At 39.7% G+C, this 15,431-nt stretch overlaps 2 protein-coding genes and 1 pseudogene across 5 annotated transcripts in view; 2 read left to right on the top strand and 1 right to left on the bottom strand.

Annotated features, from left to right (window-relative positions):
• The window catches only part of PAPLA1 (Phosphatidic Acid Phospholipase A1), a 198,642-nt gene that overhangs the window by 61,713 nt on the left and 121,498 nt on the right, over positions 1 to 15,431 (top strand). The gene's annotated exons all lie outside the window — the stretch shown is intronic.
• Positions 1 to 15,431, bottom strand: part of LOC135698295 (uncharacterized) — a 139,928-nt gene that overhangs the window by 60,303 nt on the left and 64,194 nt on the right. For all 3 annotated transcript variants that reach the window (XM_065218205.1, XM_065218207.1, XM_065218206.1), the window contains exon 2: positions 9,423 to 10,640. In XM_065218205.1, the coding sequence (XP_065074277.1) occupies positions 9,423 to 10,389 (967 nt within the window). In that variant the 5' untranslated portion in view covers positions 10,390 to 10,640. The remainder of the gene's footprint in view (positions 1 to 9,422; positions 10,641 to 15,431) is intronic.
• LOC135698244 (small ribosomal subunit protein uS4-like) lies at positions 5,762 to 6,457 on the top strand (annotated as a pseudogene).

The raw sequence follows: 15,431 nt of genomic DNA, 5'->3' as shown, positions 1-15,431 counted from the left end.
TAACTAGTTTAGCGGTGTTCCGTGCTGCCGTGCGAGATAAAGGGGGGTGGTTGGCAGGGAGCTGGGTAAACCTTCGAGTTGAGGTTCCGCTCAATGTCAGATTGCGACATTTAACCCATATGTTTTGTGTGTGTCGCCGATGGCTACTACGGGGACGGGGAGTGATTATGCAAAGGCTTCAACAGCATGTTTGTTTGTTGTTTCTCAAGAGCTAGGTACGTACCCCCCCCCCCCCAGTGTGCTTCCCCGTTGCCATGAGATATGCGAGGGAATGCACATTTTTTGCGTGGTCGGTTGGGCACGTTTTGCGCTTCCGCGGTGGTTGTTTTTCACTTTTGTTCTATCATTGAAAGTGATACTGCTTCCTCGTGGATACCGAAAGCTGGGGTGTAGCAATGGGAGAGCGGGAAAACACGTAAAATTACCGGGAATTTGATTAGAGCCTTGGGGAAATGGCTGTAATGTCGGCCTAAATGCCCCTAATTTGGGCCCATACATAAATTCAGTAATCGACTAAATTTTCAATAGCGACAAAAATGTCGATTAGTACTGTCCCAATGACGCGTTCATCTAGATCAATTGATAAATAGTGTATTTTTAGCTATGGGCCCAATCTTAGACCCATAGGCCAACATTACAGCCATTTCCCCTGCCTATTTTAATTAAATTCTGTTATGTGTTGTTCTGTGTTCTGTCCGATATCTCGAACATTTCACTTAGAATCTTGAATTAGCTCTTCAAGCTCGAAATTCTGAGCTTTTCTTTAGTACGGAATACGAAGAATTAAGTCGAAGATCTAAAATAAATAGCAAATAATGGCCCCAAGTTTCGGAACTTTTTCAATTCCAAGATCTTCCAAAATTTTCTTAACTGTTTCCAGTAGAAATCCTTAACAATTCCTTAGTCTCAGACGCGTTAAGTTTTGTTAATTTTACAGAGGATTTTTGCGAGTTTCAGATCTCCAGGCCAATGATAGGTCGTCATTTTGATACGTGACCATGGACCCAAGACAGCAACACAAATAATTTAGGCTGCCTACTGACAAACTCTGTTGTTGGTAAAGGCCCTGTCAGTGGCCTGGAGATCTTATACCTGAAATTTCTGGTCCCATAATCTTGAACAGTTTTCTTAGACCAGGATCATCAAATTTCAGGGCTGGTTGCGAGTCACTTTTTAGTGACTTGGTCGCTTTTTTCAAGCCTTTTCAAGTTACCTTTTTAAGGCCAAGTTACTAAAGTCACTATTTGTTGTAATCAGTCACTATTTTAAACTTTTTTTTAACGTGAATAGTGATCATTCTTCTTGCACTGTGTAGAATAGGTCTACATTTTGTTCTAATTTTTGAACAATTTGAAGTTGACGACCTTTTATGGAGTTTTTTGTCGTTAATTTCTAGGTTTATAATAGAAAAGCTTGTTATGAACCGCGTTAAAAATATTTTTTCTGTAAAACAACAACAACAATTAACGCAAACTTTTTTAATACATGACAAACAGTTTACTTCATTTTAGTAACTCTAAGATCAAAACATTTTTAATGTCTTAAATTGTCGTACTAGCAAAATTATGGGAACTTTTAATAAGTTCTATTTATCTCAGAAAAGTTAGATCTAGAGATCTTTCGGGATTTCCACAGATCTTAAAAGGAAGTCCCCGAAACTTTAGCTCAGACTATTGGATTGATTTTAAGATATTTAAGCGTTAGTTTAGACAAATTCAGGATAGTTCCATGATGTGCTGAAATGAAATCGAAAACCCTTAAGATGTTGCGAGAGATTCAGTACAGAGACCTTCAGAAAATTAATGAAAACTTCAGAAATATTTCAGGAACTTCACAGAAATCCAGAGAATTCCAGGAAATTTAAAGGTGTTCACGAGAATTCAATTTATTTTAAAGCAGAACCGAGCTCTTCATTAGAATTGAGAGCTTTAGGGAAGCTTCAAAAACATCAAGACAGATCATAGAATTAAAGGACAGCTAAAATAAAATCAAGGAAATTGCAGAAACCTTAAATTAAATTAGCGGCAAATTTCAAGAAGTTCCCAGATGTTCAGAGATCTTTAGAGATGTTAAGAAAATTATTGAGGTTTTCACATAGGTCCAGAAGTTCACGGAAGCTTAAGCATTTTTAGAACAGTTCAATTAAATTCAGGGCAGTACAACAAGCTTCATGAAAACTGCAAACACGTTAGAGAAGTTTCTAAAACTTCAAGAAATATATTAATCTCGCTAATAAAGCTCAAAAAAAAAGGACGAAAAGATATTCTCAGAGCAAAGATATTCCAGAGCAGTGAAATTACATAAATTTTAAAAAAGTTTCGAGAAATTCAGTCAATTGTTAAAACTTTAGAGATAAATTATGATCGTTAGGAAAATTGTGGAAGCTTTAGAAATTCCGAAAAAAAAAATAGTGAAGTTGAAAAGATTGATGAGAAATATTGCGATCATCAGGCTAGTTTCTCAAACTACAAAAGAACTTCAAGGCAGTTTCACGGACTACAGGAATATTTTGGGAACTTTCAAGCTGTTCTGAAGGCCTCAGAATAGTCCATTACATATTCAATGGGGTTTCCTCTGGGAACTTCTTTTGAAGTTCTCCTAATATTACGCTCGTATTCTTCTGAAACTCTCATGGAATTATTTCAGAATTTCACTTGGACGTTTCTCTGAATTCTCTAATAAACAAAATATCACAAGAATATAGTTCGATAATATTCCTCAAAATGTTGAAACTATCCTCCGAATTCAATTTTCTTTTAAGTTTCCCAGGAATTGCCTTGAAATTCTTCTCACTAAGAAATATTATGGATAGATTCTTAAATTTTTCATTGAATTCATTTCAGATTTCTCCTAAGTCTCCTAAGAATTAATTTTCATTTCTTTATTTTTCCTTAGATTTCTCCCCTTAATTTGTTTGGCAATCTCTCCTGGAATTATTTTCCGAATTTCTTTGAAGTTATCTTTCACAAACTTCATGTAATTATCCTCAGAATGCCATTAGAATTTTCCTCTGCAGTTCAGAGGAGGAGAAATTCCTATGAATTTTCATTAAAATTTACTTTGAATTCAATTCCGGGAGTTCTTTAAATTCTTTTCAAAACTATCTCAGGCTTCAGATGGAATCTAAAATTCTTCAGAACTATCATGAAAGCAGATTGCACTTGATATTTGTCTCATAGATTTTTTACCCCAGCACTCCCATGGAATGAGTTCCATAGAAATTACCATACAATTCCATGAGGCCTAAAACTGTGCAAGGAATTTGATTCAGTTCAGAATTTATAAAGTTTGTTCCTTTAGGTCACTTTTTTACAACTATAAGTCACTATTTGGTCACTTATTTCTTCAACATGGTCACTAAAATCACTATTTTTGACAGCATTGATCGCTACCAGCCCTGAAATTTGTTACCAATTAAAGGAACTTAGGATTCCTTTTAAAATTTATTTATGATTTCCTTAGGATAATTTCAAAATGTCTTAAAAGATTTATGTTATTTTAGCTATTTTAATACATTTTTATTTTAGGTCATTCGTGATTTGTAAGGGATGAGAATTGAACTCGTGATGTGAAGAATTCCCTTCAATAATGTTATGATTCTTTCCGGCATTTCGTAGAATGTTTATCCATAACAGATTCGGAATTCCGGGCAGAGCACTTTAGGAATTTCCTCCAGAATACCCTGGAAGTTTACTCTACATTTATCTCGCGAGAATACGCTTTAATTTCTCTCCATAGCTCTGCCTAAAATCCCCTTGAAATATTCTTCAGAAATCTTTTGGTTTGCCTTTTGGTGGAATTTAGAAAATATTCTTCCTAAATTTGAAATGCATGGGAATTTTCCTCAGAATAGCGTTGAGAGAATGTTTTGGAAATTCATTGGAATTTTCTTTGGAATGCTTATGAAATTTTGCAAGGATCTTTTTTAGAATCTCCCGGAAAACAGCTCCGAAATTTTTGGAAATAATGTTCAAAATTTTCGCTAATGATCCCGCCGAAAATTCCTTGAAACTATCTTAAAATTGGCTTGAAATTCTGCAAAGATTTAAGTTATTTTGGAGTAAAGGGTGATACGGTCAAAATTTGGTCAATATCAACTTGACGTATTTCTTTCAATTTTGCATTTAAAAAACCTGATCACCCCTCATTTTGAAGGTGTGTGTGTAGAATGTTGCTCCTATTTTGATTTTGGAATTCACTCTTCAGTTGTCAAAATGCCGTCCAAGCAAGAAGAGCAGCGTATCAAAATTTTGCTCGCGCATCGCGAAAATCCGAGCAACTCGCACGCAAAGTTGGCAAAATCGCTAAAAGTTGCCAAATCAACCGTTACAAATGTAATTAAAGTGTTTGGGGAACGTTTGTCGACAGCCAGGAAGTCTGGATCGGGGGGAAATCGAAAACCGGAAGCCGCTGAGACGACAAAGAGAGTTGCCGGTAGTTTCAAGCGAAACCCTAACCTCTCTCTCCGAGATGCCGCAAATAAGCTGGATGTATCGTCTACAACCGTGCATCGAGCCAAAAAACGAGCTGGACTATCGACTTACAAGAAGGTAGTGACTCCAAATCGCGATGATAAACAAAATACGACGGCCAAAGCGCGATCTCGGAGGCTGTACACGACGATGCTGACGAAGTTTGACTGCGTGGTAATGGACGACGAAACCTACGTCAAAGCCGACTACAAGCAGCTTCCGGGACAGGAGTTTTATACGGCAAAAGGAAGGGGAAAGGTAGCAGATGTTTTCAAGCACATGAAACTGTCAAAGTTCGCAAAGAAATATCTGGTTTGGCAAGCCATCTGTACCTGTGGCTTGAAAAGCAGCATTTTCATAGCTTCCGGGACTGTCAACCAAGAAATTTACGTGAAAGAGTGTTTGCATAAACGTCTGCTGCCTTTCCTGAAGAAACACGGTTGTTCCGTACTGTTTTGGCCGGATTTGGCATCTTGCCATTACGGTAAAAAGGCCATGGAGTGGTACGCCGCCAACAACGTGCAGGTGGTTCCCAAGGACAAGAACCCTCCCAACACGCCAGAGCTCCGCCCAATTGAGAAATACTGGGCTATTGTCAAGCGGAACCTAAAGAAGACCAAAAAAACTGCTAAGGGCGAGCAGCAGTTCAAGGCAAACTGGCTTTCTGCGGCGAAGAAGGTGGACAAGGTGGCTGTACAAAATCTGATGGCAGGGGTCAAGCGTAAGGCCCTTCAATTCGGATTTGGAAAAGCGGAAGCCTAACTGAATATTTTTCCTGAATTTTATACTAATTGAACTTGAAAAAGAAATTTAATTTGATTTTTTAAATAAACGATTTCACCGATTTACACGCGTTTTCCCTTGACCAAATTTTGACCGTATCACCCTTTAGCCATATAATCATTAAGTTTGTCGAAGTTCCTTCAGAGTTGCTTTTGAATTCCCTGGAATTCTACTCATAATCTAGATTAGGATATCTTCAGATCTACCTTGGAATCCACCTTTAGTTCTCCTGACAATTTTCTTGAAATGCTTCTTAAAATTAGTTCTAGTCAAATTCCTTGAGAACTGTCCTCAGAATTTCTAAAAAGAGTGAATTGTAGAGGACTTCAATTCTTCTTAACACTCATTTGACTCAAAAGGCTATACTTATTTATCAACATTACCCAAGTAACAATTTCGGTTTTATAAGGGTTCTGTAGACCATAATTTAGAATTGTAGCATGTTTTAAAACCTCCATAAAACTTGGGTAAACATCTCTTCATTGTCGAATTTTGACAAAGTAACACGCATAGTGGACGAGCTAAGGTGCTAAGGCAACATGGTAAACCATCGTATCCCGTCGGTCTTCTCCAAGACCTATGTGACTCCGCGTCGTCCGTTCGAAAAGCCCCGTCACGATGCGGAATTGAAAATTATTGGCCAGTAGGGTCTGCGAAACAAGCGTGAGGTCTGGCGCGTCAAGTACACCCTGGCCAAGATCCGTAAGGCTGCCCGTGAGCTGCTCACCCTCGAGGAGAAGGACGAGAAGCGTATATTCTACGGTAGCGCTCTCCTGCGTCGTCTGGTCCGTATAGGAGTGTTGGATGAATCCCGGAGTGTTGGATGAATGAAACTCGATTACGCTATCGGTCTAAAGATTGAGGATTTCTTGGAACGTCGTCTGCAGACTCAGATGTTCAAGCTGGGATTGGCCAAGTCCTACCATCACGCTCGCGTTCTGATCCGTCAGAGACACATCCGCGTCAGCAAGCAGGTCGTGAACATTCCGTCGTTCGTCGTCCGTTTGGATTCTTAGAAGCATATCGACTTCTCGCTCAAGTCGCCCTCCGGTGGTGGCCGTCCTGGTCGCGTCAAGAGGAAGAACATGAAGAAGGGACAAAGCAGCGGCGGAGGTGCCGATGAAGACGAAGAAGATTAAGTCGTACGCTTTTCGGTAGGAACACCGGTCCGGATGTCCAGTCGATCGTTTTGCTATCGGGGCAATAAGTTGCCGGCAACTGAAGCTGCCCCGGATGTTCGATTGGTCTCATTGCCGAAGAGAAAATTTAAAATAATAAAAACAAGTACTTATATCTGTAACTGAAACCAGTTCGATTTTGTTTGCTAACCTGGTTAAAATGTCATATTTAATTATCTTAAAGATAAATCGCTCAAACCTTTGTAAGGGTAAGAGGTGGGACCATCATCATTATCATCATCATCATCAGCTTAGCTTAAACCACCGGATAGAATAATGAGCTAATACCTAGGACTCTCTTTCGAGGATGTCATCTTTGCCATCAAATTCGTGGAGCGTTTACGTTTCAGGCTCAAGCGCAATGACAGTGGAAGCGGAACGGCAGCGGAACAGCCCGATCTTAGTAAGCCTACTCTTCGGATTGAAAAAATAGTTGGAACCAAATCGAAATCGGTTAGGCATCTTGATGTCATTTGTGACAACTGTCAAACTTGCCGTTTCCGTTCCGCTTTCACCCACATGCCGTTTGGACCATTAAGAGATAGATGGTGATGTGTTTAGATAGGATTTTAGATTTTTTGGCATTTGTATAACTTAGCTTGAGAGTTGCCAGTCTTCTTGATATATTGTCTTCGTTTAGAGATTTGGTCTAAGCAATGTCTTCTAATGTATTCAAAATGTCTAGTTTGATTGTTAAGTTAAGTTAAGTTAAGTTACACACTTCTTGCGGTGCATACTTCTCTTAATTCTGTCCAAATAATATAATCTATGGCAAATACTCAGATAACCTGAGAATCATCACACGCAACATTCAAACAGAACAATAAGAAATTTAAGGCTGAAAGACCATTAAATGAAATAATAAAAGAAAAGAATGTTTGACCTGAAATGAGGATATTCTTATTCAAAAATGTTTGATGATGTTTGATTACCTCTACAAAGGATTTAGCTGGATGATTCATCGAAAAGATATTTAATCAATACATTTAAACTAGGTTTGCAAAAATTTAAATTGATTTCATTTATAGGTAAAAATTTCCTCGCTTCACGTAGTGACATAAGTGTGAAAAGGCCGTTCAACCACAAATATTCGAAAACATTCCCATCGATCAGGAAACCCCAATCATAATCCCTATAGCAGCCTCCAGAATAAGGACATTTAACAATGCATAAAGTGACATCTTTCAAATTAAAGCAATCAGTCATCGGCCAAAAGATATTACAAAATCGTTAAATGCGTCGTATATTATTGATGTACATCATCAATAAAAGGAAGCCCCAATACATTTCCCTGAGGCATGTCGAAGTTATTTCTCTCGAACTAGAAACAGTCCACAGTGGGCAAAAATTGGCACAACCGCGACTAAATTGAATATCTCGGCTCCGTTTTGCAGTCAACATGTTATATATTTTCTTAAAGGAATACCTCTGCTGAATCGATTGGTGGTCGGAGACTTTTGCCTGCCAAGATAGAGGACCGGGATCAACCCGAGATCCCCGTAAAGTACGAAATGCCACTATCTATCGACATAGTTTTACATCTTACTTTACGTATATTACTGAAAATTGATAGTACTGAGTATATATGGAGTAACGACACCATATACGCCCTCAGGGAACCTTTACTAGCCCAAAGGAGGATCCGGAACGACCGATAAAGTGGCCACATTATAAAATTTGACCTAGAACCTTGCGATTTTTTATATATTGTTCAGAATAACGAGATGAAAGCGTATTTAATATGGACACTATAATTTGGGGTAAAGTGGCCATATCCTGGTTCTGCGGATAATCCGGATTGACCGATAAAGTGGCCACATTATAAAAATTGTCCCAGATGCTTGCGGGTTTTTTCTATGTCGTTCAGAATCATGAGATCAAAGCATATTTAACATGGAATAGATATTTTGGAATATAGTGGCCATATCTGATTCTCTGTATACTTCGGATTGACCGATGAAGTGGCCACATTATAAAAAATGTCCTAGATCCTTTCTATTTATTTCTATATTGTTCTGAATAACGAGATGAAAGCGAATTTAATAAGGATTTTATATTTTGGAGTAAAGTGACCATATCTCGAAATTCAGAGCGAATTTAATAAGGAATTTATATCTATGGGTAAGTGGCCATATCCTGGTTTTCCGGATAACCTGTGACTAGTGACTGACTTAAAAATAGTGACCTAGCCACTAAAAATTCACCTGTTACCAGTCCTGCAATGAACTTTAAAAATGCTGAATTGGCCCTAAAATAGGCTGTTAATACCCAAGTAACAATTTTGGTTTTATGAGGCTTCTGTAGACCACGATTCATACTTGTAGAATGCTATAAAACGTCTATAAGACTTGCAATGTTACTTGGGCATGATCTTAAATATGCCATGCGGAATATATAAAGGTTGAGTACGTCTCATAATGCAATCTCGCCCTCCCTAAGATATCTTATGTAGCTTTTGAACAGCCCCAAAGAGGGTTTAACTCTTGCTATTCCATTTAATCGCTGTTCCATTTCTCGTAATGTCTCAAACTTTAAAAATCCATTGAAATTCATGATACGTGAGCGTGTTTTTGATGAGTTGGATTTACCCATATGTTAATCTCTTATCCCACCTAACCCATTTCAATGAAAACAAGACCAACAATTGAAAAGGTCTCAACTCCATTTTTGCAAACACACCTTGTATGGCGAACGAAGTCCGCCAACCCAAACCAACAAAATGAACAGGTGGGGGAAATTCTCCTCTACTCGATTGTGTTTTAGCTTTGCGAATCTAAGTTTACAAAATGCAGTTGAGGCCTTTTCAATTGTTGGTCTTGAAATTGTCAAATTCTTGTTATCATGTTTCAGTTTTTGGAATTCACTGCGAATATCGATTCTAATGCACAAATTTCAGAATCATGTAATATTCTACGACCAACCCAAACATTGCGCTCTTGGTTCCGAAGCTCCCCCAGCAAATGTTGTGTGTCAAAGTAAGTCCACTTACCAGTGTTATTGTACCGCATCAGAATCACCTCCAGCGGGCTTCTCGGTACGAGGGCCGCGTCGAACACCTTCTTCGAGTAGCTCAGCGATTCGTTGCAGGTATCCATCAGGATGGCAATCGGCAACCGGAGGTTCTTGTCTGCGAGCTTCTCCGACAGCTGTTCCGTGTTGGATTTTTTGCTCTCAACAACGTGCGGCTTGGTCGGTGTGATCGACGACACATCGTCCGGAATAGCCAGCGGGGAAATGGCCGTCGTAGTCGCTAGCGACTGCGGATCATCTTCCACGCTGCTGTCCAACGAATCGTCCGATGTCTTCTCGGCACTGTCATCCGCGCTACTACGGTAGCTGTCGTTGTAGTTGCTACTGGTGTACAGGAAATTACTGGCCAGACTGGTTTCCAGTACCGTCGACGACTGCAGGGAATCGGCTGTATCGTGATCCAAGCTACGACTACGGTTGGACGGTTCCTGCGGGTCTTCACCGATATACGGCAGGGCGACACTAACTTTGTCTTCACTGTCGGGAATGTGATCTTCGGAACTATTGCTCCACACCGTACTGGCACTACGATCCGTAGCGGACAGCTGTTCTTCACTCGATCCTGGTTGGATACTATTGGTAGCCGTAGTCGTACTGCTTGTACTACTACTACTACTACTACTACTGCTGCTGCTACTGCTGCTGCTAACTGAAGTCTTTTCACTTTCTTGACTGTCGGGCGTTACTCGGTAGTAAACGTCGTCCAACAGTATCGCTGGCTCTTGATAGTTGTTAAGGTTACGATCCTCTTCCGGGTCCGGACCATAGCTTTCTTCGTCGTAGAGTGGACTAGAAAAATCACCACCTCCAGCGGTTTCGAAGTCACCGTCGTCGGTGGCATCCAGCTGGAGCAGCGTCTCCAGCGAGAGCGTCTGCTTCGAGAAGGTCACTAACGCTAACACTAACACTAAGATCGGTGGATACATTTTGTATTGGATTTTGTATGATTCGTTGATTTATCTCAGACTTCTAAGGCACACTATACAGGTATATTCTTCTTCGTTTCGATCACACTAAAGCTTCGTTTGCACTGCACTAGATTTGGGCTTCCGTTTGGGTTCTTTCTCTTCGGACACCGGACTTGGTTCATTCATTGGAAATGCTTTACGCTGCAGCGATGTCCTGAAGCTGCTGCACTGTCGGTTGTCTGCAGAACTACGATCATGAACTGTTCAACCTGCAAAGAAACGTAAGACAAGAGACTTCGATCAGTGAATGCGGCCACGTTCGGCGTTCGTCTCTTCTAGCGCATTTGACTTTTTCGTGGGTGATTAATTTACACGGCAGCGAGATTTATCGACGTGAGAATTTCAAACACCACAACAAGGGGGCATGATAAATGGGTGCTAATCAGTATTCGCTGGACAACGCCTTTTCGGAATTTGTCAAAACATAAACTGCCATCAAAAGTCCCACTAAACGGCAAACGACAACGCTCATAACACAACCATCATCATCATCATCATCATCATCGCCGCCGTCGTGGTGACCTTGAACGCGCAGCGCGGACACTACACCACACCTCCCGACGACGATAGAAGGGATCTCGGACCGGCTGCTAACTGCCTCTTTTCACTACCTTTTTTTTCTTCTGTTGGTTCCACCGCCGCCGGCCGAAGAGTAGATATTTGTCTTTCACCCAGTAGTGCGCGCGCGCTCACACCGCTCAAACAGGCTGTGTGGAGTGTGACTGACGGCTGCCGTGGCTAAATCGAGACTAACACGTACTTCTAACGCCACCGACCGCGCATCCACCGTCGCATAGGGCTCCTTGCTCTGCTCTGCTCTCTGCAGACGACCGTAGGTAGGTTCATTTGAGTATGACAATAATACAGAGGCAGCCGATGGGGGCGGGAGGGGTGGACGATGGTTGGATGGTTGGTGAGGGAAAAGAGAGACACACCGCCGCGCAGCGGGTAAAAGCGAGTGAGATGCAAAACTCTCGACGAGTTTGAAAACTTCGGCCGCAAGGTGGCGTAGGAAGGGTGGAGGGAGGATCTTTTAAGATATGGTATAAACAGTTCTTTTCATTGAACATTGTTAAATAACTCTTGGATTTTGTGATTTTAAAATACTTCGATGCTTCGATTTTAAGATTTTGTGATTTTATGAATTTTAAATCTGTTTTATTTTCTTATTTTTGGATTGTCTGTTTATCCGATTCTCGTATGTTTTTTACGTCTATTGTGTTGATTTTCTGACTTTCATAGTTTTTTGATATTCTGATTATCTGATCTACTCAGTTTTTGGTTGTCTGATTTTCTAATTATCTTATTTTTTTTGTAGTCTGTCTGTTTTCTTCTATTTTTTTACATTTTATAATTTTATGACTGTTCGATTTTCTATGTTGTGTGCAACTGACGTTCAGTTCGTCCTCATTTTTTTCGATTTGATACATTTTCCTTTTTTTCTGATTTCATGATTTTCATGTTTGACTTTCCGATTTTTTGTTTAATTTTCAATTTGTAGATTTCCTAATGTTCTATTTTTCTTCTTCTTAGATATGTAGATTTCATTATTTTCTGTTATTTTTCCTTCAATTTGTAGATGTCTTGATTTGTAGTTTTTTTTTTATTCCCTGATTCCCTGATTTTCATATTTTTTCGATTTTTTATTTTATGATTTTGTGAATTTCTTATGTTCTGCTTTTCCGATTATCGTTCAGATTTTATGTGTCTATAAGTTTCTGATTTTTCGATTTGTCCAATTGAATTTCATTCGTCCTTTTGTTCCTGTTATTTTTGGACAACTCCTTATGATTCTTACAAATTGAGAGCTTTCCAATGACTGCTAGATCACTCAGAACTTCCGAAGCATTGAAACCCACCGACATTCCAGAAACTTCTGCAGATTTTGGTCCTTCAGAACGATTCATAATCTTCAGACAACTTCAAGATCTGTGAAAACTTTCGGTACTTCTGGATCTTCAAGGACTCAAGGGAACTCCAAGCCTTTAATACTCCAGAAAAAAAATACTCCCATGAACTCTCGAGTCATTAAGAATCACAAGAACTCATAGAACCCTGGGATCTTCTGGAACTCGATCAAATTCTTAGCATTTCAAGAAATTCCTTCACTCTGAGAACTTCCAGCGAAGATTAGTCCCGATCTCCTCGCTACGCCATTGCCCTGCACACATGATTCGTGTGCTGCGCGACAACAACACCAACGTCAACGACGACGACGACGACGGTGTAGCCGTAGCTGGAGTGAGTGTCAGTAGCGGTGCTGTGGTGGCCGCCGGTGCATGGTGGTCACTGTTGAAAACTGAAAATTAGTTGAACACCTTGAACATGGTAGTAATCTGTGTTTTGTCCCCCCAGAGAGCAGGTATTTATAGGCAGGCAGGCAGGTATGCATCGTGTTTCCCCTAGGCGCAAACACCACACGCTGTGACTGATTTGTGTTTTGAATGTTTTCGCCCAGGAGGGCCGTTAGTGACATTTTTGATTGGTTCAAAAATTGCAACCATTTGTGCACCCCCCGGTCTCGCTGTTATCCGCATCGGATATTCAACAACAGGAGGGTGGCGCATGGTAGTCGTGTCAATCCTTGCAGTGATCGAAATGCCGTCGATCTGGTTCAAACTAGCTGTTAGTTAGTGATCGTTTGGGCGGTTTCCATCGTTTGAAGTATCCGAAAGCGCGCCGTAACTTGTTGGTCAAGTGTATCCGTTCGATTGGACTGCACCCAAACGAGCGATGTCATTTTCATGACAACAGTATTTTAATGCACTGAGCACGTTCCTTATAAAAGTAACACTATTCTAATGATGTGTTACGCTGTCTTGCTGAAAAAGCAGAACTTGATCAATATGAACGCGACTTACTGAAATCGATCGCTCTATGATTGATTAGTAATTTGCCGCAGGTGCCACCTTTCTCGTGTTTAATCCATTCTAGAGATATGCCTACAATGTTCCTGCGTTAGTAAACCTGTTGGTGCCCGCGGTTACTATCTGCAACAGGTATACGTGGTTTTGAGTGGCAACAACGCAAACAAGGTTGCATTTGCACGTTTAATAATTGATGATAACTGGCAACGGAGTTTGAGAAGGATCGATGCGGAGTTTTTGAAACAAAACACTGTTTTTACACTTTCCGGAAGTAGGCAGAATTTAGTTTTACTTGTATTCAAATTCAACTGCTTATACTTCAAGCATGTGCTTAGAGAACGTAAATCTTCATTTAAGTGTAAAACAGCATCGTCTAAATACTTAACTGCAATGAATAACACTAATATACACACTTAGAAATACTTAATTTTACCCGTGACGGAATCCATCTTTGACACAAAAGATGAGACGAAAAGTACGTTTGATTTTGCAAAATTTCTCGTCTATAATGACTCAATTGTATGTCAAAATTGACGCTCGTATATGTCATTCTCAGAGCACCTAAATTTACATGATTTTTTCAAAGTGTGTACATGATAAATAAAAGGGGCCCTAATACACTTCCCTGGGGCACTCCAAGGTTATTCCCCGCGGGACTTAAAACAGAATCATTAAAAACAGTCCGTTGAGGCCTGTCATACAAATAGCTTTCAAACCATTTATATGCAGTACTCGTAACTCCAAAGCGCTTGATTGTACTTAACAATAAGGGCCTAGACATTGTTTCAAAAGCGCGTTTCAGATACAAAAAAAAAACAGCAACAGTCATATCTTTACGCTCCAAGTTGTCTTTCCACTTTGCTAACACCAAATTCAACGCAGTTTCACAAGAAAGACCTTCCCGATATCCTGATTGTTCTGGTTTCAACAAAGATTTGCTATTCAAATACTCCAACAGCTGACCTTTAACAACAAGTTCATTCACATTTTCACTAATGTCTGCAACATGTTGATGGGACGAAACTCTTCGGCTTTAATCGTTCCAGCAACTTTTTGACTAGGATTCCTTCCAAATGTAAGGGGCACGTCCAGTCTGCAATGATTAATGATAAGTTCCAGTAAGATTTGGCCAATGACATGAAAGCAATCTTGAAGAACTCTAGCATTAACATTGTCTACTCCAGCCGATTTTCCTAGTGAAAAGTAAATAACTCTAAGTTCATCTAATGTAATTGGGTGAAAACCCTCAGATCTACAACTACTATTAACTGGCTGCTTTATTTCGTCAAGTTCATCGACCAATTCAATAAAAAAGTTTCGACAAAATAATCTATAACTTAGATGCAATTACTTGTTCTGACTGTTCTAATGTGCCATTAAAAGTTATGGACCGCGGTTTGCAATTACTAGGTTTTAATAAAGATTTACAAATGTTCCATAACTCTTTGCTGTTGTTTTGATGCTGATCAATCAAAAGTCTTTTATATAGCAAACATTCTGAGCTAAATGTGGCATGGTTGACGTCCAAGTCCATTTTACGTTCTTTATTCATTTTCAAACAATTGACACATTTCAATACAGTTGACGTGCACTCCGACATTTTGTGTTGTCACATTTTTTGCAATCCTTGGTCTTGTGCCGAAATTCTCCACATTTGAAGCATCTCAACACAAGAATCGCGGGACCTATTAAACCCTACATTTACTTTTTCAAACAAAACACTAAACTTGTTGTAAGTGAAGCGTGGATTTTCAAGCTTGTACTGCGGTGTCTTCATTTTGACTTTTCAATTAGTCAATGAAGACATCGGAGGAATATTGATTGCTCATGCTCACTATTTTCAATCTTGGCACCGAAGTGGGAACAACAGCACTACAGTTTTCACCCAGATAGCTTTCAATACCATTTTTCACATCATTTAGATTAGCTCCTGTTGCACACCCAACAATAATAGAGCCATCTTTACCATTCCTTAAATTACTGATTTTGTCTGTTTTTGGATCCAATTGTGTTTCCAAAAACTTACGAGTATCTTCGCAAGCTTGTTTGGACTCTTTCGGTTTGTTACTGTTACTGTTACTAATATTTTTACTTGTACCATGTATTTTTACAACATCCGCAAAACTCGCATTT

The sequence above is a fragment of the Ochlerotatus camptorhynchus genome, unplaced genomic scaffold (genome assembly GCF_037179485.1).
Source record: "Ochlerotatus camptorhynchus isolate MF236.1 unplaced genomic scaffold, CSIRO-AGI_Acam_v1.1 ptg000084l, whole genome shotgun sequence".
Classification (NCBI taxonomy): Eukaryota; Metazoa; Arthropoda; class Insecta; order Diptera; family Culicidae; genus Ochlerotatus; species Ochlerotatus camptorhynchus.
The sequence above is the reverse complement of the archived record's forward strand: the minus strand, read 5'-3'. Positions and strand labels throughout refer to the sequence as shown.